Source organism: Hevea brasiliensis, chromosome 7 (genome assembly GCF_030052815.1).
Source record: "Hevea brasiliensis isolate MT/VB/25A 57/8 chromosome 7, ASM3005281v1, whole genome shotgun sequence".
NCBI classification, from domain to species: domain Eukaryota; kingdom Viridiplantae; phylum Streptophyta; class Magnoliopsida; order Malpighiales; family Euphorbiaceae; genus Hevea; species Hevea brasiliensis.
Genome location: NC_079499.1, coordinates 105,131,787 through 105,156,645, shown reverse-complemented (window position 1 = coordinate 105,156,645; position 24,859 = coordinate 105,131,787). Strand labels below are relative to the sequence as shown.

The following is a 24,859-nucleotide window of genomic DNA, read 5'->3' as shown; positions in this document are numbered from 1 at the left end:
AAACATCCCGGTTAAACTTGAAATTTATCAATGATTTAAGGGTCTAATCCAAATCGAAATCAGGATTGCAGATTCCTTTTCAGCCCTTGAAATCGGACCAAACCAGCCTAACTATTAGATTTGGTTCGGCCCACTCTAAAAAAATAAGAAGTTTTAAAAAATTTGGCTGTTGGATTGCACAAGACCCAAAACCAAAGACAAGCTGAAAAGAAAGCTACTCTGACTAAAATCAGCAATTTCAAATCATCTTTGAAATGGACATATGCGATTCGTTTAAGAGAATTTTCAGTTATGAATCGGAACTTGCCCGTCTCCTCTCCTGTATCCATGTAAGTTTTGGGCATTTCGATTCATGGTTTAAAGGAATGCAGATCTAGCTGTAAAATTCTCACCCGACCAGTCTCGATATAATTCAATTGGAGCTAATTTTAAATAAATCTAATAATTTTAAATATTCAATTTGTTTTTAGAAGGGAAGATTCAATTTGATCATTGAATCAATTTGTTCTGATTCAATTTAACTAGATAATGGCCAATTTCTAGATAAGATATGCCAGGCTGTTGATCTTTAAATTGTGACCACACTTCAAAATAATCAAAACCACAGAGGAAAGCATCTCTCAATTGTCAATTCACAACTTTTCTTTTTCTTTTACCCACTTCAGAAGTTTCAGGTCTTATTTGTCTTCCTTGGCCAACTGTTGACCTGTGATTAAGAAAAAGAACAATACTTGCATGTATCAGGAATTCAGGATCTATATAAATTACTGAGTACACAAGAACCCATATATATATATATATATATATATATAAATTGATCCCTTCTGCTTCAAAAGATTCATAACAGAAGACCAGATTTCAAGAACCCAAAAAAAATGGCAGGTTTGTTCGACAAGCAGGCTGCGGTTTATGCACATGCCAGGCCAACCTTTCCAAGTCAATGGTTTTCCATGCTGGCTGCTCTCACCCCTCACCACTCTTTAGCTTGGGATGCCGGCACGGGCAACGGCCAGGCAGCTATCAGCGTCAGTTCAATCTTTCTAACCTTCATTTTTCCGAAAATGTTGGGTTTTTTTTTCTATCATTAGCTTATGCTCAGATCGGAACTGAACCAGAACTCATGTATTATATTCTCTGCAGGTGGCAGACCACTACGAGCAAGTGATAGCAACTGATATAAGTGAAGAGCAATTAAAGCATGGTATAAAGCACCCTCGAGTTCGATACTTGCACACTCCATCATCAATGTCAGATGATGAACTGGTGTCGTTAATTGGTGGTGAAAATTCAGTTGATCTAGTGACAGTCTCTGTGGCTGTGCATTGGTTCGACCTGGATAGATTTTACTCTCAGGTGAAGCGTCTGCTACGAAAGCCAGGAGGTGTGATCGCAGTTTGGACATACAATGGCATCCAAGTTAGCTCAGAATTTGATCCTCTCATGTGGGGTTTCTCCGAGAAAACACTTCCTTTCCGGAATCCAAACGTTAAATATGCTCTTGATTGTTACAGGACACTTCCATTCCCTTTTGAAAGTGTAGGTGTGGGCTGCGAGGGGCAGCCGGAGACATTGGAGATGACAAAGGAGATGTCGTTTCAGGGATTTCTGGGACTTGTGAGATCAAGCTCAGGTGTAAATACTGCTAAGGAACAAGGTGTGGATTTGTTATCTGAAAATGTTGTAAAGGATTTTGAGAAGGCTTGGGGCGGCCCTGAATTGGTCAGAACTGTCATCTTCAAGACTTACATGCTTGCAGGAAAAGTTAAGGTCTAATTAACTTTTCACTTTCAAGTTTCAAACCCTGTTGGCTGTGCCTGTACCTCCATATTATCTGACTCATCTGATGGAACCCCATAGTCTACTCGTTCCTTTTCCTTGAGAAATAATTCAGATTAATTAATAATGTTTAGTTGATAAAATAATCTATTTAATCTGCGTTTTCTAGGAAATACATTATCTTTTCTTTTATATATATATATATATAATAAAAGATTGGGATGTGAGAACTTAAATATAAATTTTGATATATTTTCCACTATGGAGTCAAGTTTTTTTTTAGATTGAGTAGAAATATATTATTATCTGAAGAAAGAAAAAAAATTAATAATATTAAATATACTCAGTCTATCACATTATTAATAAATTAAATTAATTAAATTACTCTATATTATTTATATTTATCTATAATATATATAAAAAAAAATAATTAAAAATTAAATCATATATTTTTTTATAATTATATTTATAATTAAATCTATTTAAGAATTTTCGGAAATTCAAAAAGCCCCATATAAACTTTTTAATTTGAGATTTGTTTACTAATGAAGTGCATGCAGCAAAAAAATCAGGTTTTTGTGTCAGCAATTGTGTGCTTTTCTTGACTAGATAATTCACTGTTTGATGTGTCAATGGGCCAATCTTCTTCTGTAGTTGTTGGATGAGTTGGAAGCATTGATATCACTACCCAAGACTAATGACAATGCATCTCTCCTACCCACTTTGAAAGTTGGAAACCCATGCCCCCACATTACAATTAGCCAATTTGGAAACGTTAACCCAATTTGACTAAGAGCTACAAGAATTTTTAAATTTAAGTTAAAATTGTTAAAAGAATTTATATAATTGTAAAAATTTTTAAAAAATTAATTTCTCTTTATCATGAACTCTTTAAATTGCATAGTATTATGTATTATTTTTTGAATAAAAATAAACTTCATTAATCAAGAGTATTCGTAAATAAAACAAAAATAAGCATGGAAACTAGCATTAAACAGGCTTAGTTTGGCTAAAATTGTTTGTAAGTTAGGATATCTATAAATATCTTTGAAATATGATTTTATAATAATACTAAAATTTTAATATAAAAATTATTATTTATTATAAATTAAAAAATTGAAAGAATAATCTCATCCATTTATAAATTTTCTAATTCATATTTTTATATTGATTAATTAATTAATTATTAAAAAAAATACAAGACTATAGATGTAAAGTAAGTTTAGTTAATATTTGGATGAATTTCATAAATTATTATTATTTTTAACAGCAATAAATTTTAACATTGATCGATATATTTTTTTCTTATTTTTTTATTTATAAACAATATAAATAATAAAAATATTTTAAACAATCTCAATATTTTGCTATTTTCTCACTTACATATAAGTAAAAGTTTTAAAAGGTGAGGATGATTGGGATGAATTTGGTTTGGATTTAATTTTGATTTATTTTAATTTAATTTAATTCGATGATTAAAATATTTACAATATAGAGTATAGCCACGTGTTAGTAAAAACAAATCTAATAATTTTAAAGGAATGTAGGTCTAGCTGTAAAATTCACACCCGACTAGTCTCGATATAATTGAATTGGATCTAATTTTAAATAAATCTAATAATTTTAAATTTTAAATTTTTGTTTTTTAGAAGGGAAGATTCAATTTGATCATTGAATCAATTTGTTCTGATTCAACATAACTAGATTATGGCCATGTCTAGATAAGATGTGCCAAGCTGTTGATCTTCAAATTGTGACCATACTTGAAAAGAATCAAAACCACAGAGGAAAGCATCTCACAAATCACAACTTTTCTTTTTCTTTTACCCACTTCAGAAGTTGCAGGTCTTATTTGCCTTCTGTGGCCAACTGTTGACCTGTGATCAAGGAAAAGAACAATAAATGCATGTATCAGGATCTATATCAATTACTGAATGCTTCTATAAATTGATCCCTTCTGCTTCAAAAGATTCATAACAGAAGACCAGATTTCAAGAACCCAAAAAAAAAATGGCAGGTTTGTACGACAAGCAGGCAGCCATTTATGCCGACGCCAGGCCAACCTTTCCAAGTCAATGGTTTTCCATGCTGGCTGCTCTCACCCCTCACCACTCTTTAGCTTGGGATGCCGGCACCGGCAACGGTCAGGCAGCTATCAGCGTCAGTTCTCTCTTTCTAATTAACCTTCATTTTCCCGAAAATTAATGTTAGGATTTTTTTTTTTTTATCGTCAGCAAGGCTCAGATCGGAACCGAGCCAAGACTCATTGGTAGAATTTTGAAGCTATAGTTTTCAACTTTTCATCTATAGTCATGTATTATATAATCTCTGCAGGTGGCAGAGCACTATGATCAAGTGATTGCAACTGATATAAGTGAAGAGCAATTAAAGCATGGTATAAATCACCCTCGGGTTCGATACTTGCATACTCCATCATCAATGTCAGATGATGAGCTGGTGTCCTTAATCGGTGGTGAAAATTCAGTTGATCTAGTGACAGTCTCTGTAGCTGTGCATTGGTTCGACCTGGAAAGATTTTACTCTCAGGTGAAGCGTCTGCTACGAAAGCCAGGAGGTGTGATTGCAGTTTGGACATACAATATCATCCAAGTTAATTCAGAATTTGATCCTTTAATGTGGGGATTCTACGAGAAAACACTTGCTTTCCAGAAACCAAATGTAAAATATGCTTTTGATTGTTACAGGACACTTCCATTCCCTTTTGAAAGTGTAGGTGTGGGATGCGAGGGGCAACCTGAGACATTGGAGATGACAAAGGAGATGTCGTTTCAGGGACTTCTGGGATTGATGAGATCATGGTCAGCTGTAAATACAGCTAAGGAACAAGGTATGGATTTGTTGTGTGAAAATGTTACAAGGGAGTTTGAGAAGGCTTGGGGTGGCCGTGAATTGGTCAGAACTGTCATCTTCAAGACTTACATGCTTGCAGGGAAAGTTAAGGTCTAATTAAGTTTTCACTTTCAGTCTGAAAGCAGTAGCTCTAATTCTTCTGATTCATCTGATGGATGGAAGCTAAAGTCTACTTGTTTCTTTTCCTTGAGCAATAATACAGAATAATTAATGATGTTTGGGTAAGCAGAGCATGTGAGGATGATACTTGCCTTTGTTTTTGGTCTGAGCTTTTGAGGTGTAGCCATACTTTCAAAGTGTAATGGGCTTTGTCTTGAATTATGTACTGTTATTTCTATCAATTATAACTGCTCTTTTTTTATTTAAAAATAAAAGGATAAAGATATGTATAATTTTTAGTGTATAGTCTACTCTTACAAGCGTCATCAATGGCTTGAAAGATCCAACTGCCCCCACCAACCTTTCAAAGCTTTCCATAGACGGATTTCCCTAATTTCATCAAATTTGAATTTTTTAACTTTCTTGGAATGTTCAAACATGTCGAGAAAATGATAGCATGAAATTTTCCACGTAGATGTAATATAAGACACAAAATCATTTCTCAATGCCCTCATCCTTAATTTTTTTAAGAGAAGAAGATTATTGAAAATACAGATAATAAGAAGATGGAAGGTTTATTCGACAAGCAAGCATCAATATATTTGGAAGCATCAAAATGCTGGCTGCTCTCTCCTCTCAACACTCTCTTGCTTGGGATGTTGGCACTGGCAATGGTCAAGCTGCTCTTGGTGTTTGTTCTTTCGCTCATCAACTAACTTTTTTTTTTTTTTTCCCTTTTTATTCAAATTCAAGTAAAAATATTTGCCAAATTTCAAGAATTTCTTTTAGTGTTCTTGATAACTAGAGTTTCTTCCACGGGAAATAGGATTGTTTATTATTATTATTATTATTATTATTATTATTATTATTATTATTATTATTATTATAAGAAGAATAATTAAAAAAAAAAAAGAAACTTATATTGGATAAATGATATTCTTGTTCATGTCCCAGTTTTAATTTAAATTCGGTTGATTACGATTCGATATAAATATAATTAAATTTGATGTTTTTTATTTTTATTTTTTCTAAAGAATAAAAAAAATTCAGTTTTAATTTAAAATTTAATCCGATTTAATTTAAGACATTTTTATCAAAATTTAAATTTATTTGATTTTAGTATATATGGTTCTAATTCTATTTTGACTGAATAGATTTAGATCCAAAACTAAATCAAGCCTATGTCGAATTGAAAAACCCAACAAGGGACCGTAAAGAAATATTTAAAACTGGATTAGTGGTCACCTAGAGTTAGATATTTGGGATTGGGTTAAATGGTACTCTTAATTGAGGTTTTGATTTTAATTTTAGTTTGTTTATAAAGTTTGATCTGGTTTAGTTAAATTTGGCCGTTATTTTTTTTAAATTTTTAAAAAGGGAAAATTTCAGTTATAATTTATAGTTAAATCAACTAAACTGGATTTGGGATCCAATTTTAATTGGATTGATTTGGATTCAAACCCGGACTGAGCCTAAGTTAATGGGAAAGCTCAACGGGGTAAAAAAAAAAAAAAAAAAAGAGAGGAATACAAATACTTGTTAAAATTCAGTTTGATTCACAGGTTGCTGAGCATTATGAGCAATTGATTGGAACAGACGCAAGTGAAGAACAGCTAAAGCATGAAATTTCACATCCCAAAATCCGATATTTCCATACCCCATCATCCACATCAGAAGACGAGCTACTTAATCTAATCGGCGGCGAAAATTCAATAGATTTGACCACTGTGGCAGAAGCAGTTCATTGGTTTGACCAACCAAAATTCTACGCCTTAGTTACTCGACTGCTTCGAAAACCTGGAGGTATTGTTGCTGTCTGGGGCTACAATGAGATGACGGTGAGCCCAACCTTCGACCCTCTAATAAAGCGATTGCATCAGGCTTCTGAGCCTTATTGGAATCCAAATGTCAAGTGCCTTTTTGATTGTTACAAGTCTCTGCCATTTCCTTTTGAGAATGTGGGATTAGGGCGGGAAGGAGAGCCCTTGTCGCTGAACATGCCAAAAACGATGTCGTTTGAAGGGTTATTGGGTCTCATATAATCATCTTCTGCATACAAATGAGGCAAAGAAACAAAGCGTGGATTTGTTGGAGAAGGAATTTGTTGAAGAGCTTGAAGATGCCTGGGGAGGCCATCAATTGCTCAGGACTGTCACTTACAAAGCCTTCATGCTTGTTGGGAAAGTTAAGCTATAATTGCCAATAGAAATATATATATATATATATATATATATATATATATATATATATAATTACAATGCTATGGTTTGTATTTAGTGACAATACTATAGTTTTAATTTTGTTTTAATTCATTTAAATTAATCTGTTAGGTAATGGGTACATGAAATTTCAATTTAATGTTTACCAAGAGAATATATTATCCAGAATTTTGAGAGCCAACAAAATCAATTCACAAAACAAAATATCACCAAAAACAATGTTAAAAAGGAGCTTCAAATATGATTATTCCATTACAATAATTTCTTTTCCATGATTAATTAATCACAAATTTATTTTTCTTTTTAATTTTTATTCAATCATCAGTATTTTTTGGACCGTACCTCTCAACTCTCTCATCAATCCACTCTCTCATGTCTTTCAACACAAGATTAGCATTCTCATCTGGCTCTCCTTGTATCAAAGAATGGTACATTCCCTCATACAACTTCAAGCTCTTATCCTCACTTGAAGCCTTCTCATACAACAACTGGGATGATGTAGGGCACGTGACACCATCCGAGGTGCCATGGACTGTCAAAAACGGCGCCGTAACTCTGGAGAAATTATCTTGTATATGTTGGCACACCCTAGCAAGTTCTCTCATGGTCCCCACCCTAGGCTTGCCTGTGTATCTTCTAGGGTTTGATGCTATGATCTTCAGCTTTTCTGGGTCCTTGATCGCTTTCCCTACCATTTTATTGTCTGGCATCGCTGCCCACGTGTCTGCCCATCCAAAGAGTAGCCCATACATGAATAGGTGTAGCTTACTGGGTTTCATTGGTTCTGGGATGACAAAAAGTGGGGCCGAGAAAATCAAGCCCGTCCACGTGTTGGGTTCCGATTGGAAGTACATTAGCATTGTGGCGGCCCCACCCATCGACTCCCCAAACAAAAATGCTGGTAAATCCTTGTATGATTCGCTGTAGCGAACATGCTTGAAGAATGATAAGGACGTTGCTGCGATTTTCTCCAAATCACCTACACGTATGATTGAATTAGCGTATGCTCGGGAATTCACACTCAAAAGGTTTATAGTTTAGCGGAAAGTACCCATATAACAGCGTAGACCGTCAGATCTGCCATGCCCAAGAAGATCAGCGGCAAAGACAGCATAACCCCAGGTTGTAAAGTTGATGCAGATCTTTTGAAACAACCAACCAGTGTCAGATCCATAGCCGTGAGTCATGTAAACCGAGCCTTTGACTTTCTGATCCAACGGTAGGAAACTCTGCGTGAAGAGCTTCCCATTGGGCGTCTCAAAGTATGATTTTGTATTGGTGACTCCTTGTGATGCATAGTACTCCTCCTCCGGCATGTGTCCCCAGAAGTTCGGTGGCGTTTCCGGGGACTCCATGGTTTTTGCTTTTCTTTGGTTCCTGGAAAACTAGGTTTTGATAGAGAGAGAGAGAGAGAAAAGTGTTTTGTGGGAATCGGATGGGGTAGATTTTTAAAGGTGGAGACACAAGCGTTGAAGAGAAAGAAAATTCATTTTGAAGAGAGAAGAAATATAGAGTTTTACCAACTTTGATGTGGTGGTGGTGGGTGGGGGTTGGTGGACTGACTTTTTAATGGGTCCCAGTAAGGTTGGTAGGTTTTGGAATTATTATCACATCCGCAGACACCATTCTGAAGAGATGAATAATGGATGGAGGGGCGAGGCCCGCTAATCCAAGATATTGCATATTACAAATACATCAACAAAATCCTTTTTTATTATTCCATTGCCAACATGTAAACTGAATTTTGAGTATTTGTCTTGACACCAATTTTATCTGAAAATGAGCTGATCCCAGTACGAAAAACATCATAATTGTACCGATCCTACCCTGAGATTTCTTAAATTTTTTGCTGGTTGCAAGCTATCAGTGGGCTATTTCTTTGTGTTGAGTAGCTCTAGTAGTGTTCACAGATTAGAATAAATTTTTGCAGTCGCTGGGCAAGAACCTGCATTTAAATGACCCTTCTTTGCATACTCATTTAACCCCGACACTTTTGGGGTGGAAAAGCCCACTTTAGAAAACTTAATGGCTTATTTGTCTTTCGATTTTGTTGAAGAGTTTAAATGGCTTTTGTATCTAACTTTAAAGGAGGCATAATTGTTAAGCATGAGATGTTGTAAATATGCAAATGGTTTGGTGGCCAATATTGGATGTACCTGAGTACATTAAAATTATTTACATAATTACTGGCTCAATGGGATCAACTTAACTAATGCAAGATAAGTCAATAATAGATGTACCTGAGATTTTGAGCATTAGGGGCTAGGTAAAGGATTGAACCTCACATAAGCATTATGGGCTATTGTAATTCCAATAATGGATGTACCTGAGGATGATCAATAGAATTATAAGAATTCAAGCACCCACTAGAAATTCATCCAACTAGAATTTCCGTTTTCTACTTTAGAAGTGTAGGATTCGATAAGTTAGTGGGAGGACCAATTTGATTAAAAGACCATAATCATTTTGGTTAATTACATGATACATTTACTAATTAATCTGATTATTTTCTGCAGTTAATTTTCTAATAATAATGAGCACAGAACAACCACCACCGTCCAATATCCTTGCAAGCATACTTGATCGCAATAGGTTGACAGGACCTAATCTTTCTAATTGGCTAAGAAATTTGAAACTTGTCCTGAATCTTGAACATATAGGATATGTTCTAGATTCAAATGTTTCTGGTCCCTTACCTCCAGAGGCCACTCAAGAGGAACATGAAACTTTTGACAAGTGAAAGGAGCATGATATGAGAGCTAAGTGTTACATGCTTGGTTCCATGAGTAATGAGTTACAGAAGCAGCATGAGAACATGCAGAGTGCGAGTGAGATCATCTTTCACCTACAAGAGTTGTATGGTGAGCACAGCAGGAATGCTAGGTATGAGATATCTAGGCAGTTGTTCCGCATGAGGATGTCTGAGGGACAGAATGTTGGAGATCATGTCCACAAGATGATTCGGCTGATTGAGCAGTTGGAACATCTTGACTTCAACATGGATTTCCAACTACAGACGGATTTGATCCTTCAGTCGCTTCCTGAGTCTTTTGGAAATTTTGTGACAAATTTCCATATGACTAAACAGGAATGCACCTTAGCTGGTTTATTCAACATGCTGGTTATTGCCCAAAAGAATATGCCGGGCAATAAAGGAAAAGAGGTAGCTTTGATTGCATCTTCTTCTACTAGAAAATCCAACAAGAAGAAGGGCGATAAGAAAAAGAAACCTCAGATTCCTGGTCCTTCCAAGAAAATAGCTAAACAGAAAAGGAAGACTAAAGCTGATGGAGGCAAAGGAAAGTGTTTCCACTGCCAGAAGGATGGGCACTAGAAAAGGAACTGCCCTGAGTATCTTGCTTCTCTGAAGGACAAGAAGGATACACCTTCGGAAGGTATGTCCATATCTTGTTATTTAGATTCTGATGATACTCATAGTTCATCTACAGCTTGGGTTTTAGATACTGGTGCCAGTTCTCATATTTCTAATGATATGTAGGAACTAGCAAGTAGTAGTAGCTTACATTCTCGAGATGTTAGACTCCAGATTGGCAATGGCTCAACTGTTGAAGCTTTAGCCATAGGATCTAAATCTTTTTACATGTCTGGACATGTTTTGTGTTTGGATAATATTTTATGTGTACCTGATGCTTTTAAGAACATCATTTCTATATCTAGTTTGACTAGAAATGGCTATGAATTTCAATTCACAGATGATGTTTGCAATATTTATTTTGGAAATAAATATGTTGGTGCGGGTTATATGAATGATGGTTTTTATTATTTAGATAATAATGACAAACACAAAATGAATGCAAGTGATCTAAATGAATGCAATGCCATGGTGAAAACTAACTCAAATTCAAAATATATTTAGCACTTAAGGTTATGTTATGTTGCAGAAGATAGGATTGCAAAACTGGAGAAAATGGAGATTCTATCCTCATTGGGCTCTGAGCCAACTCCAACTTGTGAATCTTGCCTTCAGAGCAAAATGACTAGATCACCCTTTGTTGGACAAGGGCTAAGAGCTGAAAATATTTTGGTGCTAATACATAGTGATGTATGTGGTCCATTTAAAGAAATGGCTGGAGGGGGCTTTCATTATTTTATTACCTTTACTGATGATAAATCAAGGTTTGGGCATTTGTATTTTATGAAATACAAACATGAATCCTTTGAAAAGTTCAAAGAATTTAAATCTGAAGTAGAAAATCAAACAGGAAAGAGTATTAAAGCTCTTCGATCAGATCGTAGAGATGAATATTTGAGTACTGAATTTGATAAATACTTGAAAGAGCACGGCATTGTTTCCCAACTGACTCCTCCAGGAACACCACAGCTGAATGGTGTATCTGAAAGGAAAAATCATACCCTATTGGATATGGTATGTAGTATGATGAGCTATACTGATATGCCAATCTCCTTTTAGGGATTTGCACTAGAATCAACTTTGTATATTCTGAATAGGATTCCATCAAAATCAGTTTCTTCCACACCTTATGAGATATGGCATGGAAGAAAACCAAGTCTTAAGCATGTTAAGATTTGGGGTTGTCCAGCTTATGTCAAAAAGCTGAATACTGATAAATTGGAAACCAAATCAGAAAAAGGTCGATTTGTTGGATATCCAAAAGATAGTTTTGGATATTATTTTTATTTGCCTACTTCACAAAAGGTTATGATAAGTAGAGATATCACATTTTTTGAACAATAGTTTGTTCAAGAAGGAGGCAAAGGAAGGCAAATAGAGTTAGAATTGGAGAATTTTGACCAACCAATATATTAGATGGATATAGATTTATCTAGTCAACCTATACCCGTTGAGGAAAGATCTATAGCTATTCCTCGTAGAACAACCAGGGTATCTCACCCACCAATGAGATATGGTTTCCTTCATGAAGAAGAACAAAAGTTGTCTACTCATGAAGAAGTAGATCATGGAGATGATCCACTTACCTACGAAGAAGCTATATCAGATATAGACTCTTCAAAATGGATTGATGTTATGAAATCTGAGATTGATTCCATGTATAAGAATCAAGTTTGGGATCTTGTTGACCCACCTGAAGGTATTGTACCTATAGGGAACAAATGGATTTTTAAGAAGAAAATTAGTTCTGATGGAAAGGTAGAGACCTATGAGGCAAGGCTAGTAGCGAAAGGGTTTCGCCAAAGGCAAGAAATCGACTATGAGGAGACTTTCTCACCTGTTGCCATGCTTAAATCGATTAGGATTCTATTGGCAATAGCTGCATACTATGATTATGAGATTTGGCAGATGGATGTCAAAACAACTTTTCTCAATGGATACATTGAAGAAAACATTTTCATGGAACAACCTAGGGGTTTTGAATCCCAAGATGGTTCCAAGGTATGCAAGCTAAAGCGATCCATTTATGGGTTGAAGCAAGCTTCGAGGAGTTGGAACATCCATTTTGATGAAGCCATTAAATCATTTAGTTTTATAAAAAATGAGGATGAGCCATGTGTATATAAGAAGGTTAGTGACAGTACTATCACTTTCCTTGTCTTATATGTGAATGATCTATTGTTGATAGGTAATGATACAGGCATGTTAACAACTGTAAAGGTATGGTTGTCAAATACATTCTCCATGACAGACTTAAGAGAGACAACCTATATTCTTGGGATTTGCATCTATAGAGATAGAGCGAAAAGAATAATTGGTTTATCCCAAAGTCTATACTTGGAAAAGGTGTTAATGAGGTTTAACATGCTTGATTCCAAGAGAGGATTGTTACCAGTGAGACATGGTATTCACCTTTATAAAGAGATGTCTCCAAAGACACCTGAAGAAAGAGATAAAATGGCCAGGATTCCATATGCTTCGGCTATTGGAAGTTTAATGTATGCAATGTTGTGTACTAGGCCAGATATCGTATATGCTGTTAGTTTGACTAGCAGGTATCCATCCAATCCAGGTTTGGAACACTAGATAGCTGTCAAGAATATCCTTAAGTACTTGAGAAGAACTAAGGATTAATTCTTGATAAATGGAGGTGGAGACTTGCAATTGGATGGTTATACTGATTCTGATTTCCAATCAGTTATCAATGATAGAAAGTCTACCTCTGGATATGTGTTCATTTGTAATGGAGGTGCAGTCAGTTGGAAGAGTTCCAAACAGAGCACGACTGCAGATTCCACTACCGAGACTGAGTATATTACTGCATCAGATGCTGCAAAGAAAGCTGTTTGGATAAAGAAGTTCGTGACAGAACTTACAGTAGTTCCTTCCATTGAGTCAGCAGTTCCACTACACTGTGACAACAATAGAGTAGTCATACAGGCTAAGGAACCAAGGTCTCACCAAAAATCCAAATACATAGAAAGGCGCTACCACATTATCAGAGAAATAGTTGGGCGAGGTGATGTAGCCATGCAGAAAATAGCATCAGTTGAAAATCCAGCTGATCCATTCACGAAGCCTATGTCACAGATTCAGCTAGACCGACATCTTGAGAAGATGGGTCTAAGATATTGTAATGAATGGCTCTAGTGCTAGTGGGAGATTGTTAATAGTATGCCCTAGAGCATATCATTTAGTATGTATCTTGTACATATTTTTATTAATAAAAGGCATTTCCACTTTTCCATTTACATAATATATTTATGTGTAATAGAAAAGGTCCATTGATATTTTGTTAGAAATATTATTCTTAAGTTGTTAAGAATATGAGTGACAGTATTTCTAGCACAAAGTATCATAAATAGGTTTATAATCGATGATACTTCATAATAAGGACATGACTTATCCAGAAAGATTGTATTCATGTTTGTTCCCAAGTTATTTATATGAGATATAAATAAGATGGAATGGTGAGTCTCATGCTATATAACAAACATGATAGGCACTTATAAATGATAAGTAGGCCAAACCAGTGACACTTATGACAAGCACATAGAGTTTACTCTTGTCAATGCATTGTCATAAATCATATCAGTGCATATAATCTTTAGACCTGAGATAGCACAGTTATCTTGTATATAGATGGTTTGAGTTTGATACTGCTTTCATACTTGTACTGTGTATAGGTATATGGGCATGTGTTGGCTCCTACTAGTTATATATGGAGGTAGGTGTTGATCAAGATAGAATCTGTTCCTCTAAGTAAATAGAGATAAAATCCTATATTCATTTAATTGTTCTTGATGTTTCAAGTTCTGTAGGGAGGGGGGCGTGAGGCGAAATATCATTCATTGAAATTATATAAAATGCACAAGGTAATGCCCAGGAAAGATGGTGGAGTCACAATGGTCTCACTTAAGTACCGCCTCCTTAGACAGCATTTCCTAGATATGCACTTCATACAATCCTAATAGAATCAAACCACTGGTAAGTACCGTCTTCCCATAACACTACCACGGTACTAAGGATTTATGCCACGAAGGCATAGATAGACAAGAGTCGCCACCCGGGTAATAACCGGGACATATTCAGTGTTTCTTTCGATGGTCATGGATGGCAACTTACTCCTTGCAGAGTTTTCACAACCGTCATTACCATAGCCCAATGTCTAGGTTCGGGATAGTGGGTACGTAAGGGGAAGGTGTTAGGCAACCCTTACGCCTGGTCTAATCTCGTTGATTCAAGTGCCAGTCCTCTACTAATGTTTCTAGAAGTCTTGTTTATAATTTCTTTATTAAACTTTATCCTAAAAAATGCAATTCTAATCCTACACATGCAAGTAATTCACAAAAGGGTTGTTGTTTATGCACAATTTTCATGCACAAGTAATTCCTATCTATGGGGTTGCTAATTATTTAAATGATATTTACCAGATGACTAAAATTAATTTATTATTGAGAATTTAATTTACAAACAAATTCAATTTCAAATAACCCTACGTTTCTATTTAACCTAATTAATTAATTTTCACCAAGTTACCCTAAGGATAATTGAACTAAGTTAATTATGTACATGTGTAATTTATTCTAATATCACATAAGGCCCAAACAATCACAACCTAATAAAGATTTCTAACATGCAAATTTATTTTACAATTATCAAGTATTAAATTAAATTTATTTACATGTCAATGTTAGTTTAATTTACAAAAAAGATTAATTTTAATTTATAAAGTATTTATTTAAATTAATTACATGCAAAAGTCAGTTAAATTAAAAACAAAGTTAATTTTAATTTACCAAATAAAAGTTCTATTATTACTACAATTTCATGCCAATGGTTATTCGAGAAGTTTAGAGCTACTTACCTGTTGGTAAATGCAGTTGCCATTGGGGCAAGCTACCCTTAAAAAAGGGTCTTCTCTTCTAGTATGGCAATGATATCCCTGGCTTACTCTCGTTTAGCTCCATATAAGCTCCACGCAGATGACCTCTTTGGTACTTACCTTAGGGCTACTTACCAATTTTGTTCGTAATAAAAAAAAAACTTCTAGAAATCTTGTATAAAAATCTTCTTGAAGAAAAGAAAAAAAATAAAGAAGAACTCAAAGAGTCATGAATATCTCTAAATTTCTTATAGCTCTGAATTTTTCTTCCTCTTTCCTCCCCATCATCCCCTCTTCCCTTCTGTAGTAGGGTATTTATAGGGTTTTGGGAGAGAGTTGTGATAGGATTTGGAGTCTTAAGGTGATAAAGTTTAGATAACTTAAATAACTACGATTACAAAATTCGAATAAGACTGGGATATGGGTGAGGTGTTTCAACCAATAGGAAGATAGAAAAAAATGAAAGGCACCAATAGGGAGTGAGAAAGAGGTGTGGTAGGGTTTGGAGTCCTAGTGTGATAAAGTTCAGATAACTTAAATGACTAGGATTGATGAATTTGGATGAGACTGGAATATGGGTGAGGTGTTCCAACCAATAGAAAGAGAGGGAAAGAGGGTGACACCAATAGGGAGTAAGGAAGAGAGTGGGACCAAGGAGAAGAGAGAAATTTTGTTATTTTAATTTTCAGAAAATAATTAAATGGTCCCATTTAAAATTTCTAACTAGGCTTTCTTAGGCCCATGGAGCCCAATTAAGCTTAATTAGATCCATTTAAGAACTACCTATATTAAATTTAAACAAAATAAAATTTTATTTAAATTTAATTAACTTAATTTCCCCAAAACTTTATTATTATTATTATTTTTTTTTCAAGATCATGCCACGGAATTAATAATTTAGCTCCATGCCTCCAATTACATCTTACAGTCATATAATTTTTCATCATCGGGTTTCCCACGGCCTCAATGCACATACTCATCACAAAATAAGGGTCTGCAAGTTCTTGGCCAGGATAGATAGATTTATTCAGAAAAGAGTTTTTGATGAAAAAAATCTTTTAATCAAGAACTGGAATTAAAAGAGAACATAATATTTATAGCAAATGGGGTTTGACATAAACCATGACTCCAGCTTGAGTTGGGATTTTGTAATAGAGAGATTCTAGTGCATGGTAACATATGATTATAGGTTCATTTAAGGTAAACCTTATTACTAATTGGGTGGTCATGGCATGCTATGCCAGGTGTTAACCATGGTCTATGAGGTGCATAAAATGATTTAGAGAAATCATTTATGGTAAGAAAGAGTTCTGATGATATTAAGAGTTGATATCATGTCTCATTGCCAATTAGTGATGAGCCTAGTAAGTCACACATATACACAAGTTATCACCTAATTAAATATGATTTAATTAATTAATCAAAGAGTTTAATTGATTAATTAAATAGCTTTCGTTTGTAATTAGATTGCAAAGTCCCTAGCATGACTTGAAACCAAATCTAGATTATTGGATGTATAATATAAGCTAAATTTATATTTAAAGTGTTTAAACATGAATTTAATTAAAGAGAAATTAATTAATAGAGATTAATTAATTAATTTATATTTGATATAAATTGATTAGAAGAAGAGAAATAATTATTTTGGATTGAGAACTCAAAATTAAGACACAGGGGCATTTTGGTCATTTCACAGGATGACATGTGGCACCATGAGATGGTGACACATGGCATCACACATAAGCTTGCCAAATGTCTTTTAATCATGTAAGATGATTAAAATCAAGATTAAATATAGGTTTGACACTTGGCACAATGTAATTGCGTCAATTAAACCTAGAACCAATCAAAGGGTGACATGTGGCAAGGGTTTAATGTGTTGACCTAGCTATATAAGTATTGTTATGAAAAAAAAAAAAAAAACACAACTAGCAGCTCCTCATCCTTGGTGCCGCCACCCAAGTGTCTCCCTTCTCTTCCTCTTCATCTCTCATCTATTCAAAGAGATTAGCAAGCAATCTCTTGAATTAAAAATACTAGAAATTGTTTCTAATGTCCTGTTTACATCTTTAATCTCTTAAAAGGCAGAACTTGATTTTCGAAATAATAGAAAAAGCTTTAGAAGCTTTTCAAGGGCTGCCATAGGTGTTCTTGGTGTGGACAAGCTAGAGGGACAACATCTGATGTCCTGAAGATGAATCTCAAAGGCGCAAATACACTGCAGTGCATCAAGAGGTTAGTGTGTTTGTTCTTGATTTAATATAGGGTTCTAAAATTAATCTGATTAATTTTAAAATCTTAAATGACAAATACAGATCCAAAAAACATATTAAAAGAGTTTTAATATGTTGTTTACCATTGAAATTAAATAGATAAAAATAAATCTTTCATGATGCGTGTGACCCTAAGTGAAAATTTTTGAATTCAATGGTATAAACTTGTGTTTTTCACACTTCCGCTCCTTCACAGCTCACCCTCCACATACTCAAATGTCACAAAAATAAATGGGAGCTCAGCTCTCTCATCCAGTCTAACATACATACATATAATAAGTCTACAGGTCTAACATAGTAATTATATTACAGACCCAAATTAAATAAATATTTCTAACACATTTGAAAATTCTAGGAGTTAATAGAATTATACAAATATTAATAAACGACCTGCGAACAAGAAAAGCAGGTTAACCACAATAAATATCCTCCTGTAGCCTGGAAAAATAATGAACAGGAGTGAGCATTCAACTCAGAGAGTAAAATATCAATTTTAACCATAATCTCTATAGCTATCTAAAGCTAATGCACCCTGTAGAGTGAAATGCAACATCGTCAATATTTTCATATCATAACAGCAAAAAGGTAATCTAGAGCACTCACACACCCGATAGGGTCAAATAATACATTTATGGGAGCTGATCCCCTATACAGCCCTCTTAATCCAACCTGTGCCAGCGAAGAACTCAAGCCGGACTTTCGCTTAATAAACCAAATCGGGGTCCCAGCGAAGAACTCAAGTGGTATCTATCCCGAAGGACCGGGTCCCAGCGAAGATCTCAAGCCGTGTCTACCCGTCCTGTCCATAGCCAACACCACACCACACACACGCCAACTCACGCACACTGCTCCAAATTACCACAATAACATCCATGGCACTTTAACAGTTGTGAATGCAAAATAAAACTTGCCTAGAGTTTAACTATATAGATACATATTTATAAGTGATGTATGGGCATGTTTGAACATATAATAATATCGAAATTACAATTAAAATTAATATTTTACTCACAAACTCAACCGAAGTCACTGTGGCGGCTGGGCGGAGGAGAAAGGCTGTCCTGACTCATCTGATAATTTTATTATAATTATTTAATACAATTGACTCAATACAAACTAATAAAAGACTAAATATGTGCTAAGTCGTGCCAAAAATTCGGCAGAGTTTCTCCTATACCTAGGATCCACCCAACCTGCAAAAGGGCTTAAAATGCACTTCTATATCTACAAACCATACACCCACAACTCAATCATATCATACAGCCCCTCCTGGGCCCATCCAAACAGTCATCAATCACAATATGTAAAATTACAGTTTAATTCTTATAATTGACCCTTTTTGCAAAAACTACCCAAATAAGCTCTAAAAATTCTAAAACTTTGCCCCGGGGTCCTTAGCAATATTACTAAGCTAATGCAAAAAGAATCATAATTTTCTGAGCTACCACGAATATTTTATGGATTTTTAATCCCATTCAAGCACTAGAAAATTAAGAAAAAGTGAGGTTCGGGTTTACCTATACCGATTCTGATTTTGGAAACGTTCTCGGGACGTCTGACAATGATGGGGTAGCCAAAATCTCGATCCAATTCTAAGACTTTTTCGGTAGCCGGTCTGTCTGGCTAGAAATTCATAGACCAAGGCAACTGTCGAATTTCCGTGAATTGAAGGTACCTACACGAAGCCCACAATACGGGAGTTAGTATATAACTTTTACGAAATTTTCTAAGCTCATTTAATGCTCGGAAAATACTACGAAGTTTCATAGGACCCACCGAAAAATGGTGTCGAAAAATTTTGAAATTTATATTGCCGCGAAGCTTTCGACGAGTGGAGCGCTCTGGTGCTCTCGGTTTTCTCGTGGGATTCACAGTTTGCGAGAAATCTAGCCCAAAAGTCAAAATGGGCTAAAACTTCCCGGACAAAAATTGGTGTTCTTGGTATCTATGGAAAGCTCACGAGCTGTAGATGGTGTTTGACACAAGACCCGGCGCAATTGGTGGCCGGATTTTGATCGGGAAGCTGAAGTGGCGCCCTGCTCGTCGGGTGATCTTCGCACACGCTTTCCTGGCATTCCAGGCGGCGGTTGACGAGGAGGGAAGGGCGAGGCGGCGCACCGACGAGGTGGGGAGGCTGGGGCGGTGGCTGGCCGGCGTGGGGAGGAGGGAGGAGAGAGAAAACGAGAGAGAGAGGAAGGAGGGTCGGGACGCGGGGGGGAAGAGAAGAAAAGAAGGAGGGAGGCCGATCCGATCCGGTCCAGTTCGATTCGGTCGGTTCGATTCAGGATACAAAATTTTGAATTTTTATTTTGCCTTGGGAACGAAAAGGAGGCCCGAAAATTTCGAAAAAATTCTCGAAAACTCAGAAAAATTTGTAGGGTCCAAATATATTTTAGTTTTACCACGTGGCCTTTAAATAAATTTTTAAAAATCATCAAAGTTTTATATTTTCGAAAAATCGAACCCGATTTCTAAAATCCAAAAAATTTCAAATATTTTTCTAAAATTCAAATAAAATAAAATATTAATATTTACTTATAAAATAATAAATTTAAAATTAGGGGTGTTACATTCTTCCCCCCTTATAGAAAATTCGTCCTCAAATTTTACACAAGGCAGAATAAAATACAGAATTACACATTGAATAGATAAGGGTACTTGCTACGCATGTCCCGCTCTGACTCCCAAGTGCACTCTTCCACTGACTGACTCCTCCACAAAACCTTAACCATAGGGATCTGTTTTGATCTTAGCTGCTTCACTTGGTAGTCCACTATGGCTACAGGTTGCTCCTCAAACGTCAGATTTTCTTTTAGCTCTACTACATCCGGTTGTAGCACATGAGAAGGATCAGGTATGTATTTTCTAAGCATGGAGATGTGAAATACAGGATGAACATGAGAAAGGTTAGGTGATAACTCCAACCGGTGGGCAACTGCTCCAACTCTATCAGTAACCTCAAAAGGTCCAATATACCGAGGTGCCAACTTGCTCTTCTTTCCAAATCTCATGACTCCCTTCATCGGAGAAATCTTCAGGAATACGTAGTCGCCTACTGCAAACTCTACATCGCTCCATCTGGGATCTGCATAACTCTTCTGCCTGCTGAAAGCTGTTTTTAGTCGTTCCCTGATTAAAGAAACTATCTCTGAAGTGTTTTGCACTAGGTCTACATCATGCACCTTCGCTTCTCCCATTTCTGTCCAACACAAAGGAGACCTACACTTTCTTCCATACAATGCCTCATAGGGTGCCATCCCTATATTGGAGCGATAACTGTTGTTGTAGTCAAACTCCACCAAAGGTAGCTGATCTTCCCATTGACCTTCAAAATCCAAAACACTCATGCGAAGCATGTCTTTCAGTGTTTGGATTGTCCTTTCGGACTGTCCATCTGTCTAAGGGTGGAAAGCGGTACTAAAGTTCAACTGCGTGCCAAGTGCCTCTTGCAACTTTCTCCAAAACCTAGAAGTGAACTGGGGCCCTCTGTCAGATATTATGGAAGCAGGAACTCCATGCAATCTAACGATTTCTCGAATATAGAGTCGGGCATACTGTGCAACAGAATATGTGATCTTCACAGGCAAGAAATGAGCTGATTTAGTTAGGCGGTCTACAATTACACATATCGAATCATATCCTCGTGTGGTACGAGGCAACCCAGTCACAAAATTCATAGTAATCATCTCCCACTTCCATTCTGGGATAGGGAGCTCTTGCAGCTTCCCTGACAGCCTCTGATGTTCAAATTTCACCTTCTGACAAGTCAAGCACTTGGACACAAAGTCTGCTATGTCTCTTCATGCCATTCCACCAACAACTATCTCTCACATCATGGTACATCTTGGTGGAGCCTGGGTGGACATTGTACAGTGTATAGTGTGCCTCTCGCATGATTTCATTTCTAAGATTGTCCACATCGGGCACACATATCCTGGAAGCTTGCATAAGAGCGCTATCATTGGCAAATCCAACCTCACCACCTTCACCTTGCTGTACTCTTTCTATGATCTTCATCAATTGCTGGTCTCTGTGCTGGAAAACTCTAACTCTGTCTTGCAGGTCTGGTTTCACTGAAAAATGAGCCAATAATACCCCCTCATCTAAAAGATCTAAGATCAAACCTTGATCCATCATCTCATGTACTTCCTGAATCAACGGTCTCTTCTCTGCTGATATGTGCGCCAAGCTGCCAAAAGATTTTATGCTCACAGCATTTGCTACCACATTGGCCTTCCTAGGGTGGTACTGGATGGTACAATCATAGTCCTTCAGAACTCCATCCATCTCCTCTGTCTCAAGTTTAAATCCCTCTGTTGGAAGATGTACTTCAAACTCTTATGGTCAGTGTATATCTCGCACACTTTACCATACAGGTAGTATCTCTAGATTTTTAGTGCAAAGACTATAGTCGCTATTTCCAAATCATGGGTGGGGTAGTTCTGCTCATGCCTCTTCAGCTGCCTTAAAGCATAAGCCACTACTTTTCCATTCTGCATCAAAACACACCCTAAGCCAACTCTTGAGGCGTCACAGTACACGGTATATCCTTCACCACTCATCGGTAGTGTCAACACAAGGGCGGTGGTTAGACACTCCTTAAGCTTTTGGAAATCTCCTCACAACAATCTGTCCAAATGAATGGAACATTCTTTCGAGTCAACTTAGTTAAGGGAGCTGTTATCCTGGAAAAATCCTGCATGAAATGCCTATAGTAGCCAGCTAGGCCCAAAAAACTTCGCACCTCAGTGACAGTTGTAGGCCTAAGCCAATTAGTTATAGCCTCAATTTTCTTGGGATCCATTTGAATGCCTTCACTAGAAACCACATGTCTCAAGAATGAGATGCTTTGTAGCCAAAATTCACATTTTGAAAATTTGGTATATAGCTGGTGCTCCCTCAAAGTCTGCAACACCATCCTCAAATGCCACACGTGTTCTTCCTCGGTCTGAGAGTATACCAAAATGTCATCTATGAATACGATGACAAAACGGTCCAAGAATGGCCTAAACACCCTGTTCATCAAGTCCATGAAGGCTACTGGTGCATTAGTGAGTCCAAAAGACATCACTAAGAACTCATAATGACCATATCTTGTCCTAAATGCTATCTTGGACACATCCTCATTCCTGATTCTCAATTGATGGTAGCCTAATCGCAGGTCTATCTTGGAAAAGAATCTAGCTCCTTGGAGCTGATCAAATAGATCATCGATCCGAGGAAGTAAATACTTGTTCCTCACAGTCACCTTATTCAGCTGTCTATAGTCAATGCACAACCTCAACGACCCATCTTTCTTTCTCACAAATAGAATAGGAGCACCCCAGGTTAAAGTACTTGGACGTATGAAACCCTTGTCCAAAAGCTCCTGTAGTTGCTCCTTTAGCTCTTTCAATTCTGCTGGTGCCATTCTGTAAGGCGGCATTGATATGGGGTTTGTACCTGGAACAACATCAATGCAGAACTCTATTTCCCTTCCTGGTGGCAATCCTGGAAGCTCCTCAGGGAAGGCATCCATGAATTCTCTGACAACAGGAACATTTTCCATGTTAACACCTTCTACAGATGTATCTCTCACCAATGCCAAATACCCTTGACATCGACGCCTCAACATTTTTCTAGCACTAATTGCTGACACCAAATTATATGGAGCCACACTCTTGTCACCATCAAAGTTAAATTCTTTCACACCAGGTATGTGGAAATATACCTTTTTGTTCCTGCAGTCTAAAGTGGCATAATGAGTTGCCAACCAATCCATTCCTAGAATTACATCGAAATCCATTACTGGTAGAGGAACCAAGTCTGCTGGGAGGATCTTTCCATCCACTACTACTGGGCTACCCGGAAAAACATGTTTACATCTATGTTGTCGCTAAGCGGGGTAGCTACAGACAAAGGACATTCTAAAGTTATAGGGTTCCTACCCAATCTCATGGTAAACACTGGGGAGACAAATGAGTGTGTAGCACCCGGATCTATCAAAACACGAGCCTTATAGGAATAGACTAGATGAATACCTGCAACAACTGCATTGGAAGCCTGAGCATCCTGGTGGGTCAGGGTGAAAACCCGAGCTTGACCTCTACCCTGCATTACAGAACCCTGATATTGACTTCTACCTCCTGATCTGCCTCCAAATCCACGTCCCCCTTGTCCTTGGCCTTGTTGTCCACTGAAATGACTGCCTGCCATACTGGAAGCACCAGGATACAACTGGCGAGGAATATTTGCAACAGAACCCTGTGACCCCATCTGTGGTTCGCTGAACACGGGGCATTCCCTAGCAAAGTGACCTAGTTGGCCATACCTGAAGCATACTCCTGAACCCATCAGACAAGGTCCTGAATGTCCTCTTCCACACTGTGTGCAAGGTGCCAAGGAGGATCCTGAACCAGACCCAGAACTGCTGTATCCCGTACTGTGACCACTACTGGATTCGTATCCTGGTCTGAATCCTCAAGATTTGTGTCTAAAACCACTTCTCTTATTCCTACTTTTTCCTCTGAAATTACTTTGGCCTCCACTGTCTGGAGCACCCATGTGGGGAACACTTGAAGAACCCTCTGCTCTTATTTTCTTTGCTCTTCCACTGTCATCTCCGGTGTAGCTAATCTCAATCTATCGGGCTCGATCAACTACCACATCAAAAGACTGGTCAGACATCAAGGCCAGGTTTGCATACCTCTTGTCCAGCCCCTTTAAGAACCTTTTCACCTTCATACTTTCAGTAGCCACTGCTGTAGGGGCATATCTGCTCAATTTCAGAAATTTTGTAGTATATTCATCTACAGACCTGCCATTCTATCTTAAGGCCTCAAAGGCCCACTGCTTTTGATCTCTGAAACTTTCTGGTATAAACTGGTTGATAAACAGTTCCACAAACTGGGTCCATGACAAACCTTCCATCATAGGTAATATGTAGTCATTCATCCATTGTCTACGCATAGGCCCCATGACATGCTGCACACACTCTATGAGCCTCCTATCAGTCAACTGCAACTCCATCCCTACCTGTTTGCAGGAATCCAAAAACTGATAGGCATCGTCTGACATATCCTAAGTACCAGGCACTAATTTCTTGAAATTAATTATCTGTTTATAAGGTTCTCCTCTTGGTGCGGTGGACTGCTACTGTTGGGGAGGGTAGACCATATACTATGCTATCATATCGATGGTTCTCTACAAACCAGCTAAAGTAGCTGCCATTGGGTCCATAGGACCCTGTGCCATAAAAGACTGATCATGAACTAGTGGCAGCTGCTCTTCTACTTAAGCAGCTCTAGGCCTCCTACCCCGCCTCCTCGGGGCAGGTGCCTCATCCTGTGTCGACACCTTGTCAGGCACATCTGATTCTGGTGCA

At 37.1% G+C, this 24,859-nt stretch overlaps 3 protein-coding genes and 1 pseudogene across 3 annotated transcripts; 3 read left to right on the top strand and 1 right to left on the bottom strand.

The window, feature by feature from the left end:
* Positions 1-807: 807 nt before the first annotated feature.
* On the top strand, positions 808-2,038 carry LOC110671884 (uncharacterized). Its single transcript, XM_021834500.2, has 2 exons — positions 808-1,025; positions 1,141-2,038. Exons 1-2 carry the CDS (start codon positions 876-878, stop codon positions 1,771-1,773), a joined length of 783 nt encoding a protein of 260 aa, XP_021690192.2. The 5' UTR covers positions 808-875; the 3' UTR covers positions 1,774-2,038.
* Positions 2,039-3,454: 1,416 nt separating this feature from the next.
* Positions 3,455-5,050, top strand: LOC110671883 (uncharacterized). The gene is made up of 2 exons (XM_021834499.2): positions 3,455-3,936; positions 4,111-5,050. Exons 1-2 carry the CDS (start codon positions 3,787-3,789, stop codon positions 4,741-4,743), a joined length of 783 nt encoding a protein of 260 aa, XP_021690191.2. The 5' UTR covers positions 3,455-3,786; the 3' UTR covers positions 4,744-5,050.
* A 147-nt stretch (positions 5,051-5,197) lies between these two features.
* Positions 5,198-6,942, top strand: LOC110671885 (uncharacterized; annotated as a pseudogene).
* Positions 6,943-7,171: 229 nt separating this feature from the next.
* Positions 7,172-8,451, bottom strand: LOC110671882 (caffeoylshikimate esterase). The gene is made up of 2 exons (XM_021834498.2): positions 8,017-8,451; positions 7,172-7,944 (listed from the first exon to the last, which is right to left on the bottom strand). The coding sequence occupies exons 1-2, from the start codon at positions 8,318-8,320 to the stop codon at positions 7,280-7,282; spliced, it is 969 nt and encodes a 322-aa protein (XP_021690190.1). The 5' UTR covers positions 8,321-8,451; the 3' UTR covers positions 7,172-7,279.
* Positions 8,452-24,859: the final 16,408 nt, after the last annotated feature.

Bases quoted from the DNA above. Each gene is read 5' to 3' on its own strand.
- LOC110671884 (XM_021834500.2), top strand. From the start codon at position 876: ATGGCAGGTTTGTTCGACAAGCAGGCTGCGGTTTATGCACATGCCAGG. The intron at 1,026-1,140 runs GTCAGTTCAATC...TATTCTCTGCAG, and splicing joins ACGGCCAGGCAGCTATCAGC to GTGGCAGACCACTACGAGCA.
- LOC110671882 (XM_021834498.2), bottom strand. From the start codon at position 8,320: ATGGAGTCCCCGGAAACGCCACCGAACTTCTGGGGACACATGCCGGAG. The intron at 7,945-8,016 runs GTACTTTCCGCT...TCATACGTGTAG, and splicing joins CGGTCTACGCTGTTATATGG to GTGATTTGGAGAAAATCGCA.
- LOC110671883 (XM_021834499.2), top strand. From the start codon at position 3,787: ATGGCAGGTTTGTACGACAAGCAGGCAGCCATTTATGCCGACGCCAGG. The intron at 3,937-4,110 runs GTCAGTTCTCTC...TAATCTCTGCAG, and splicing joins ACGGTCAGGCAGCTATCAGC to GTGGCAGAGCACTATGATCA.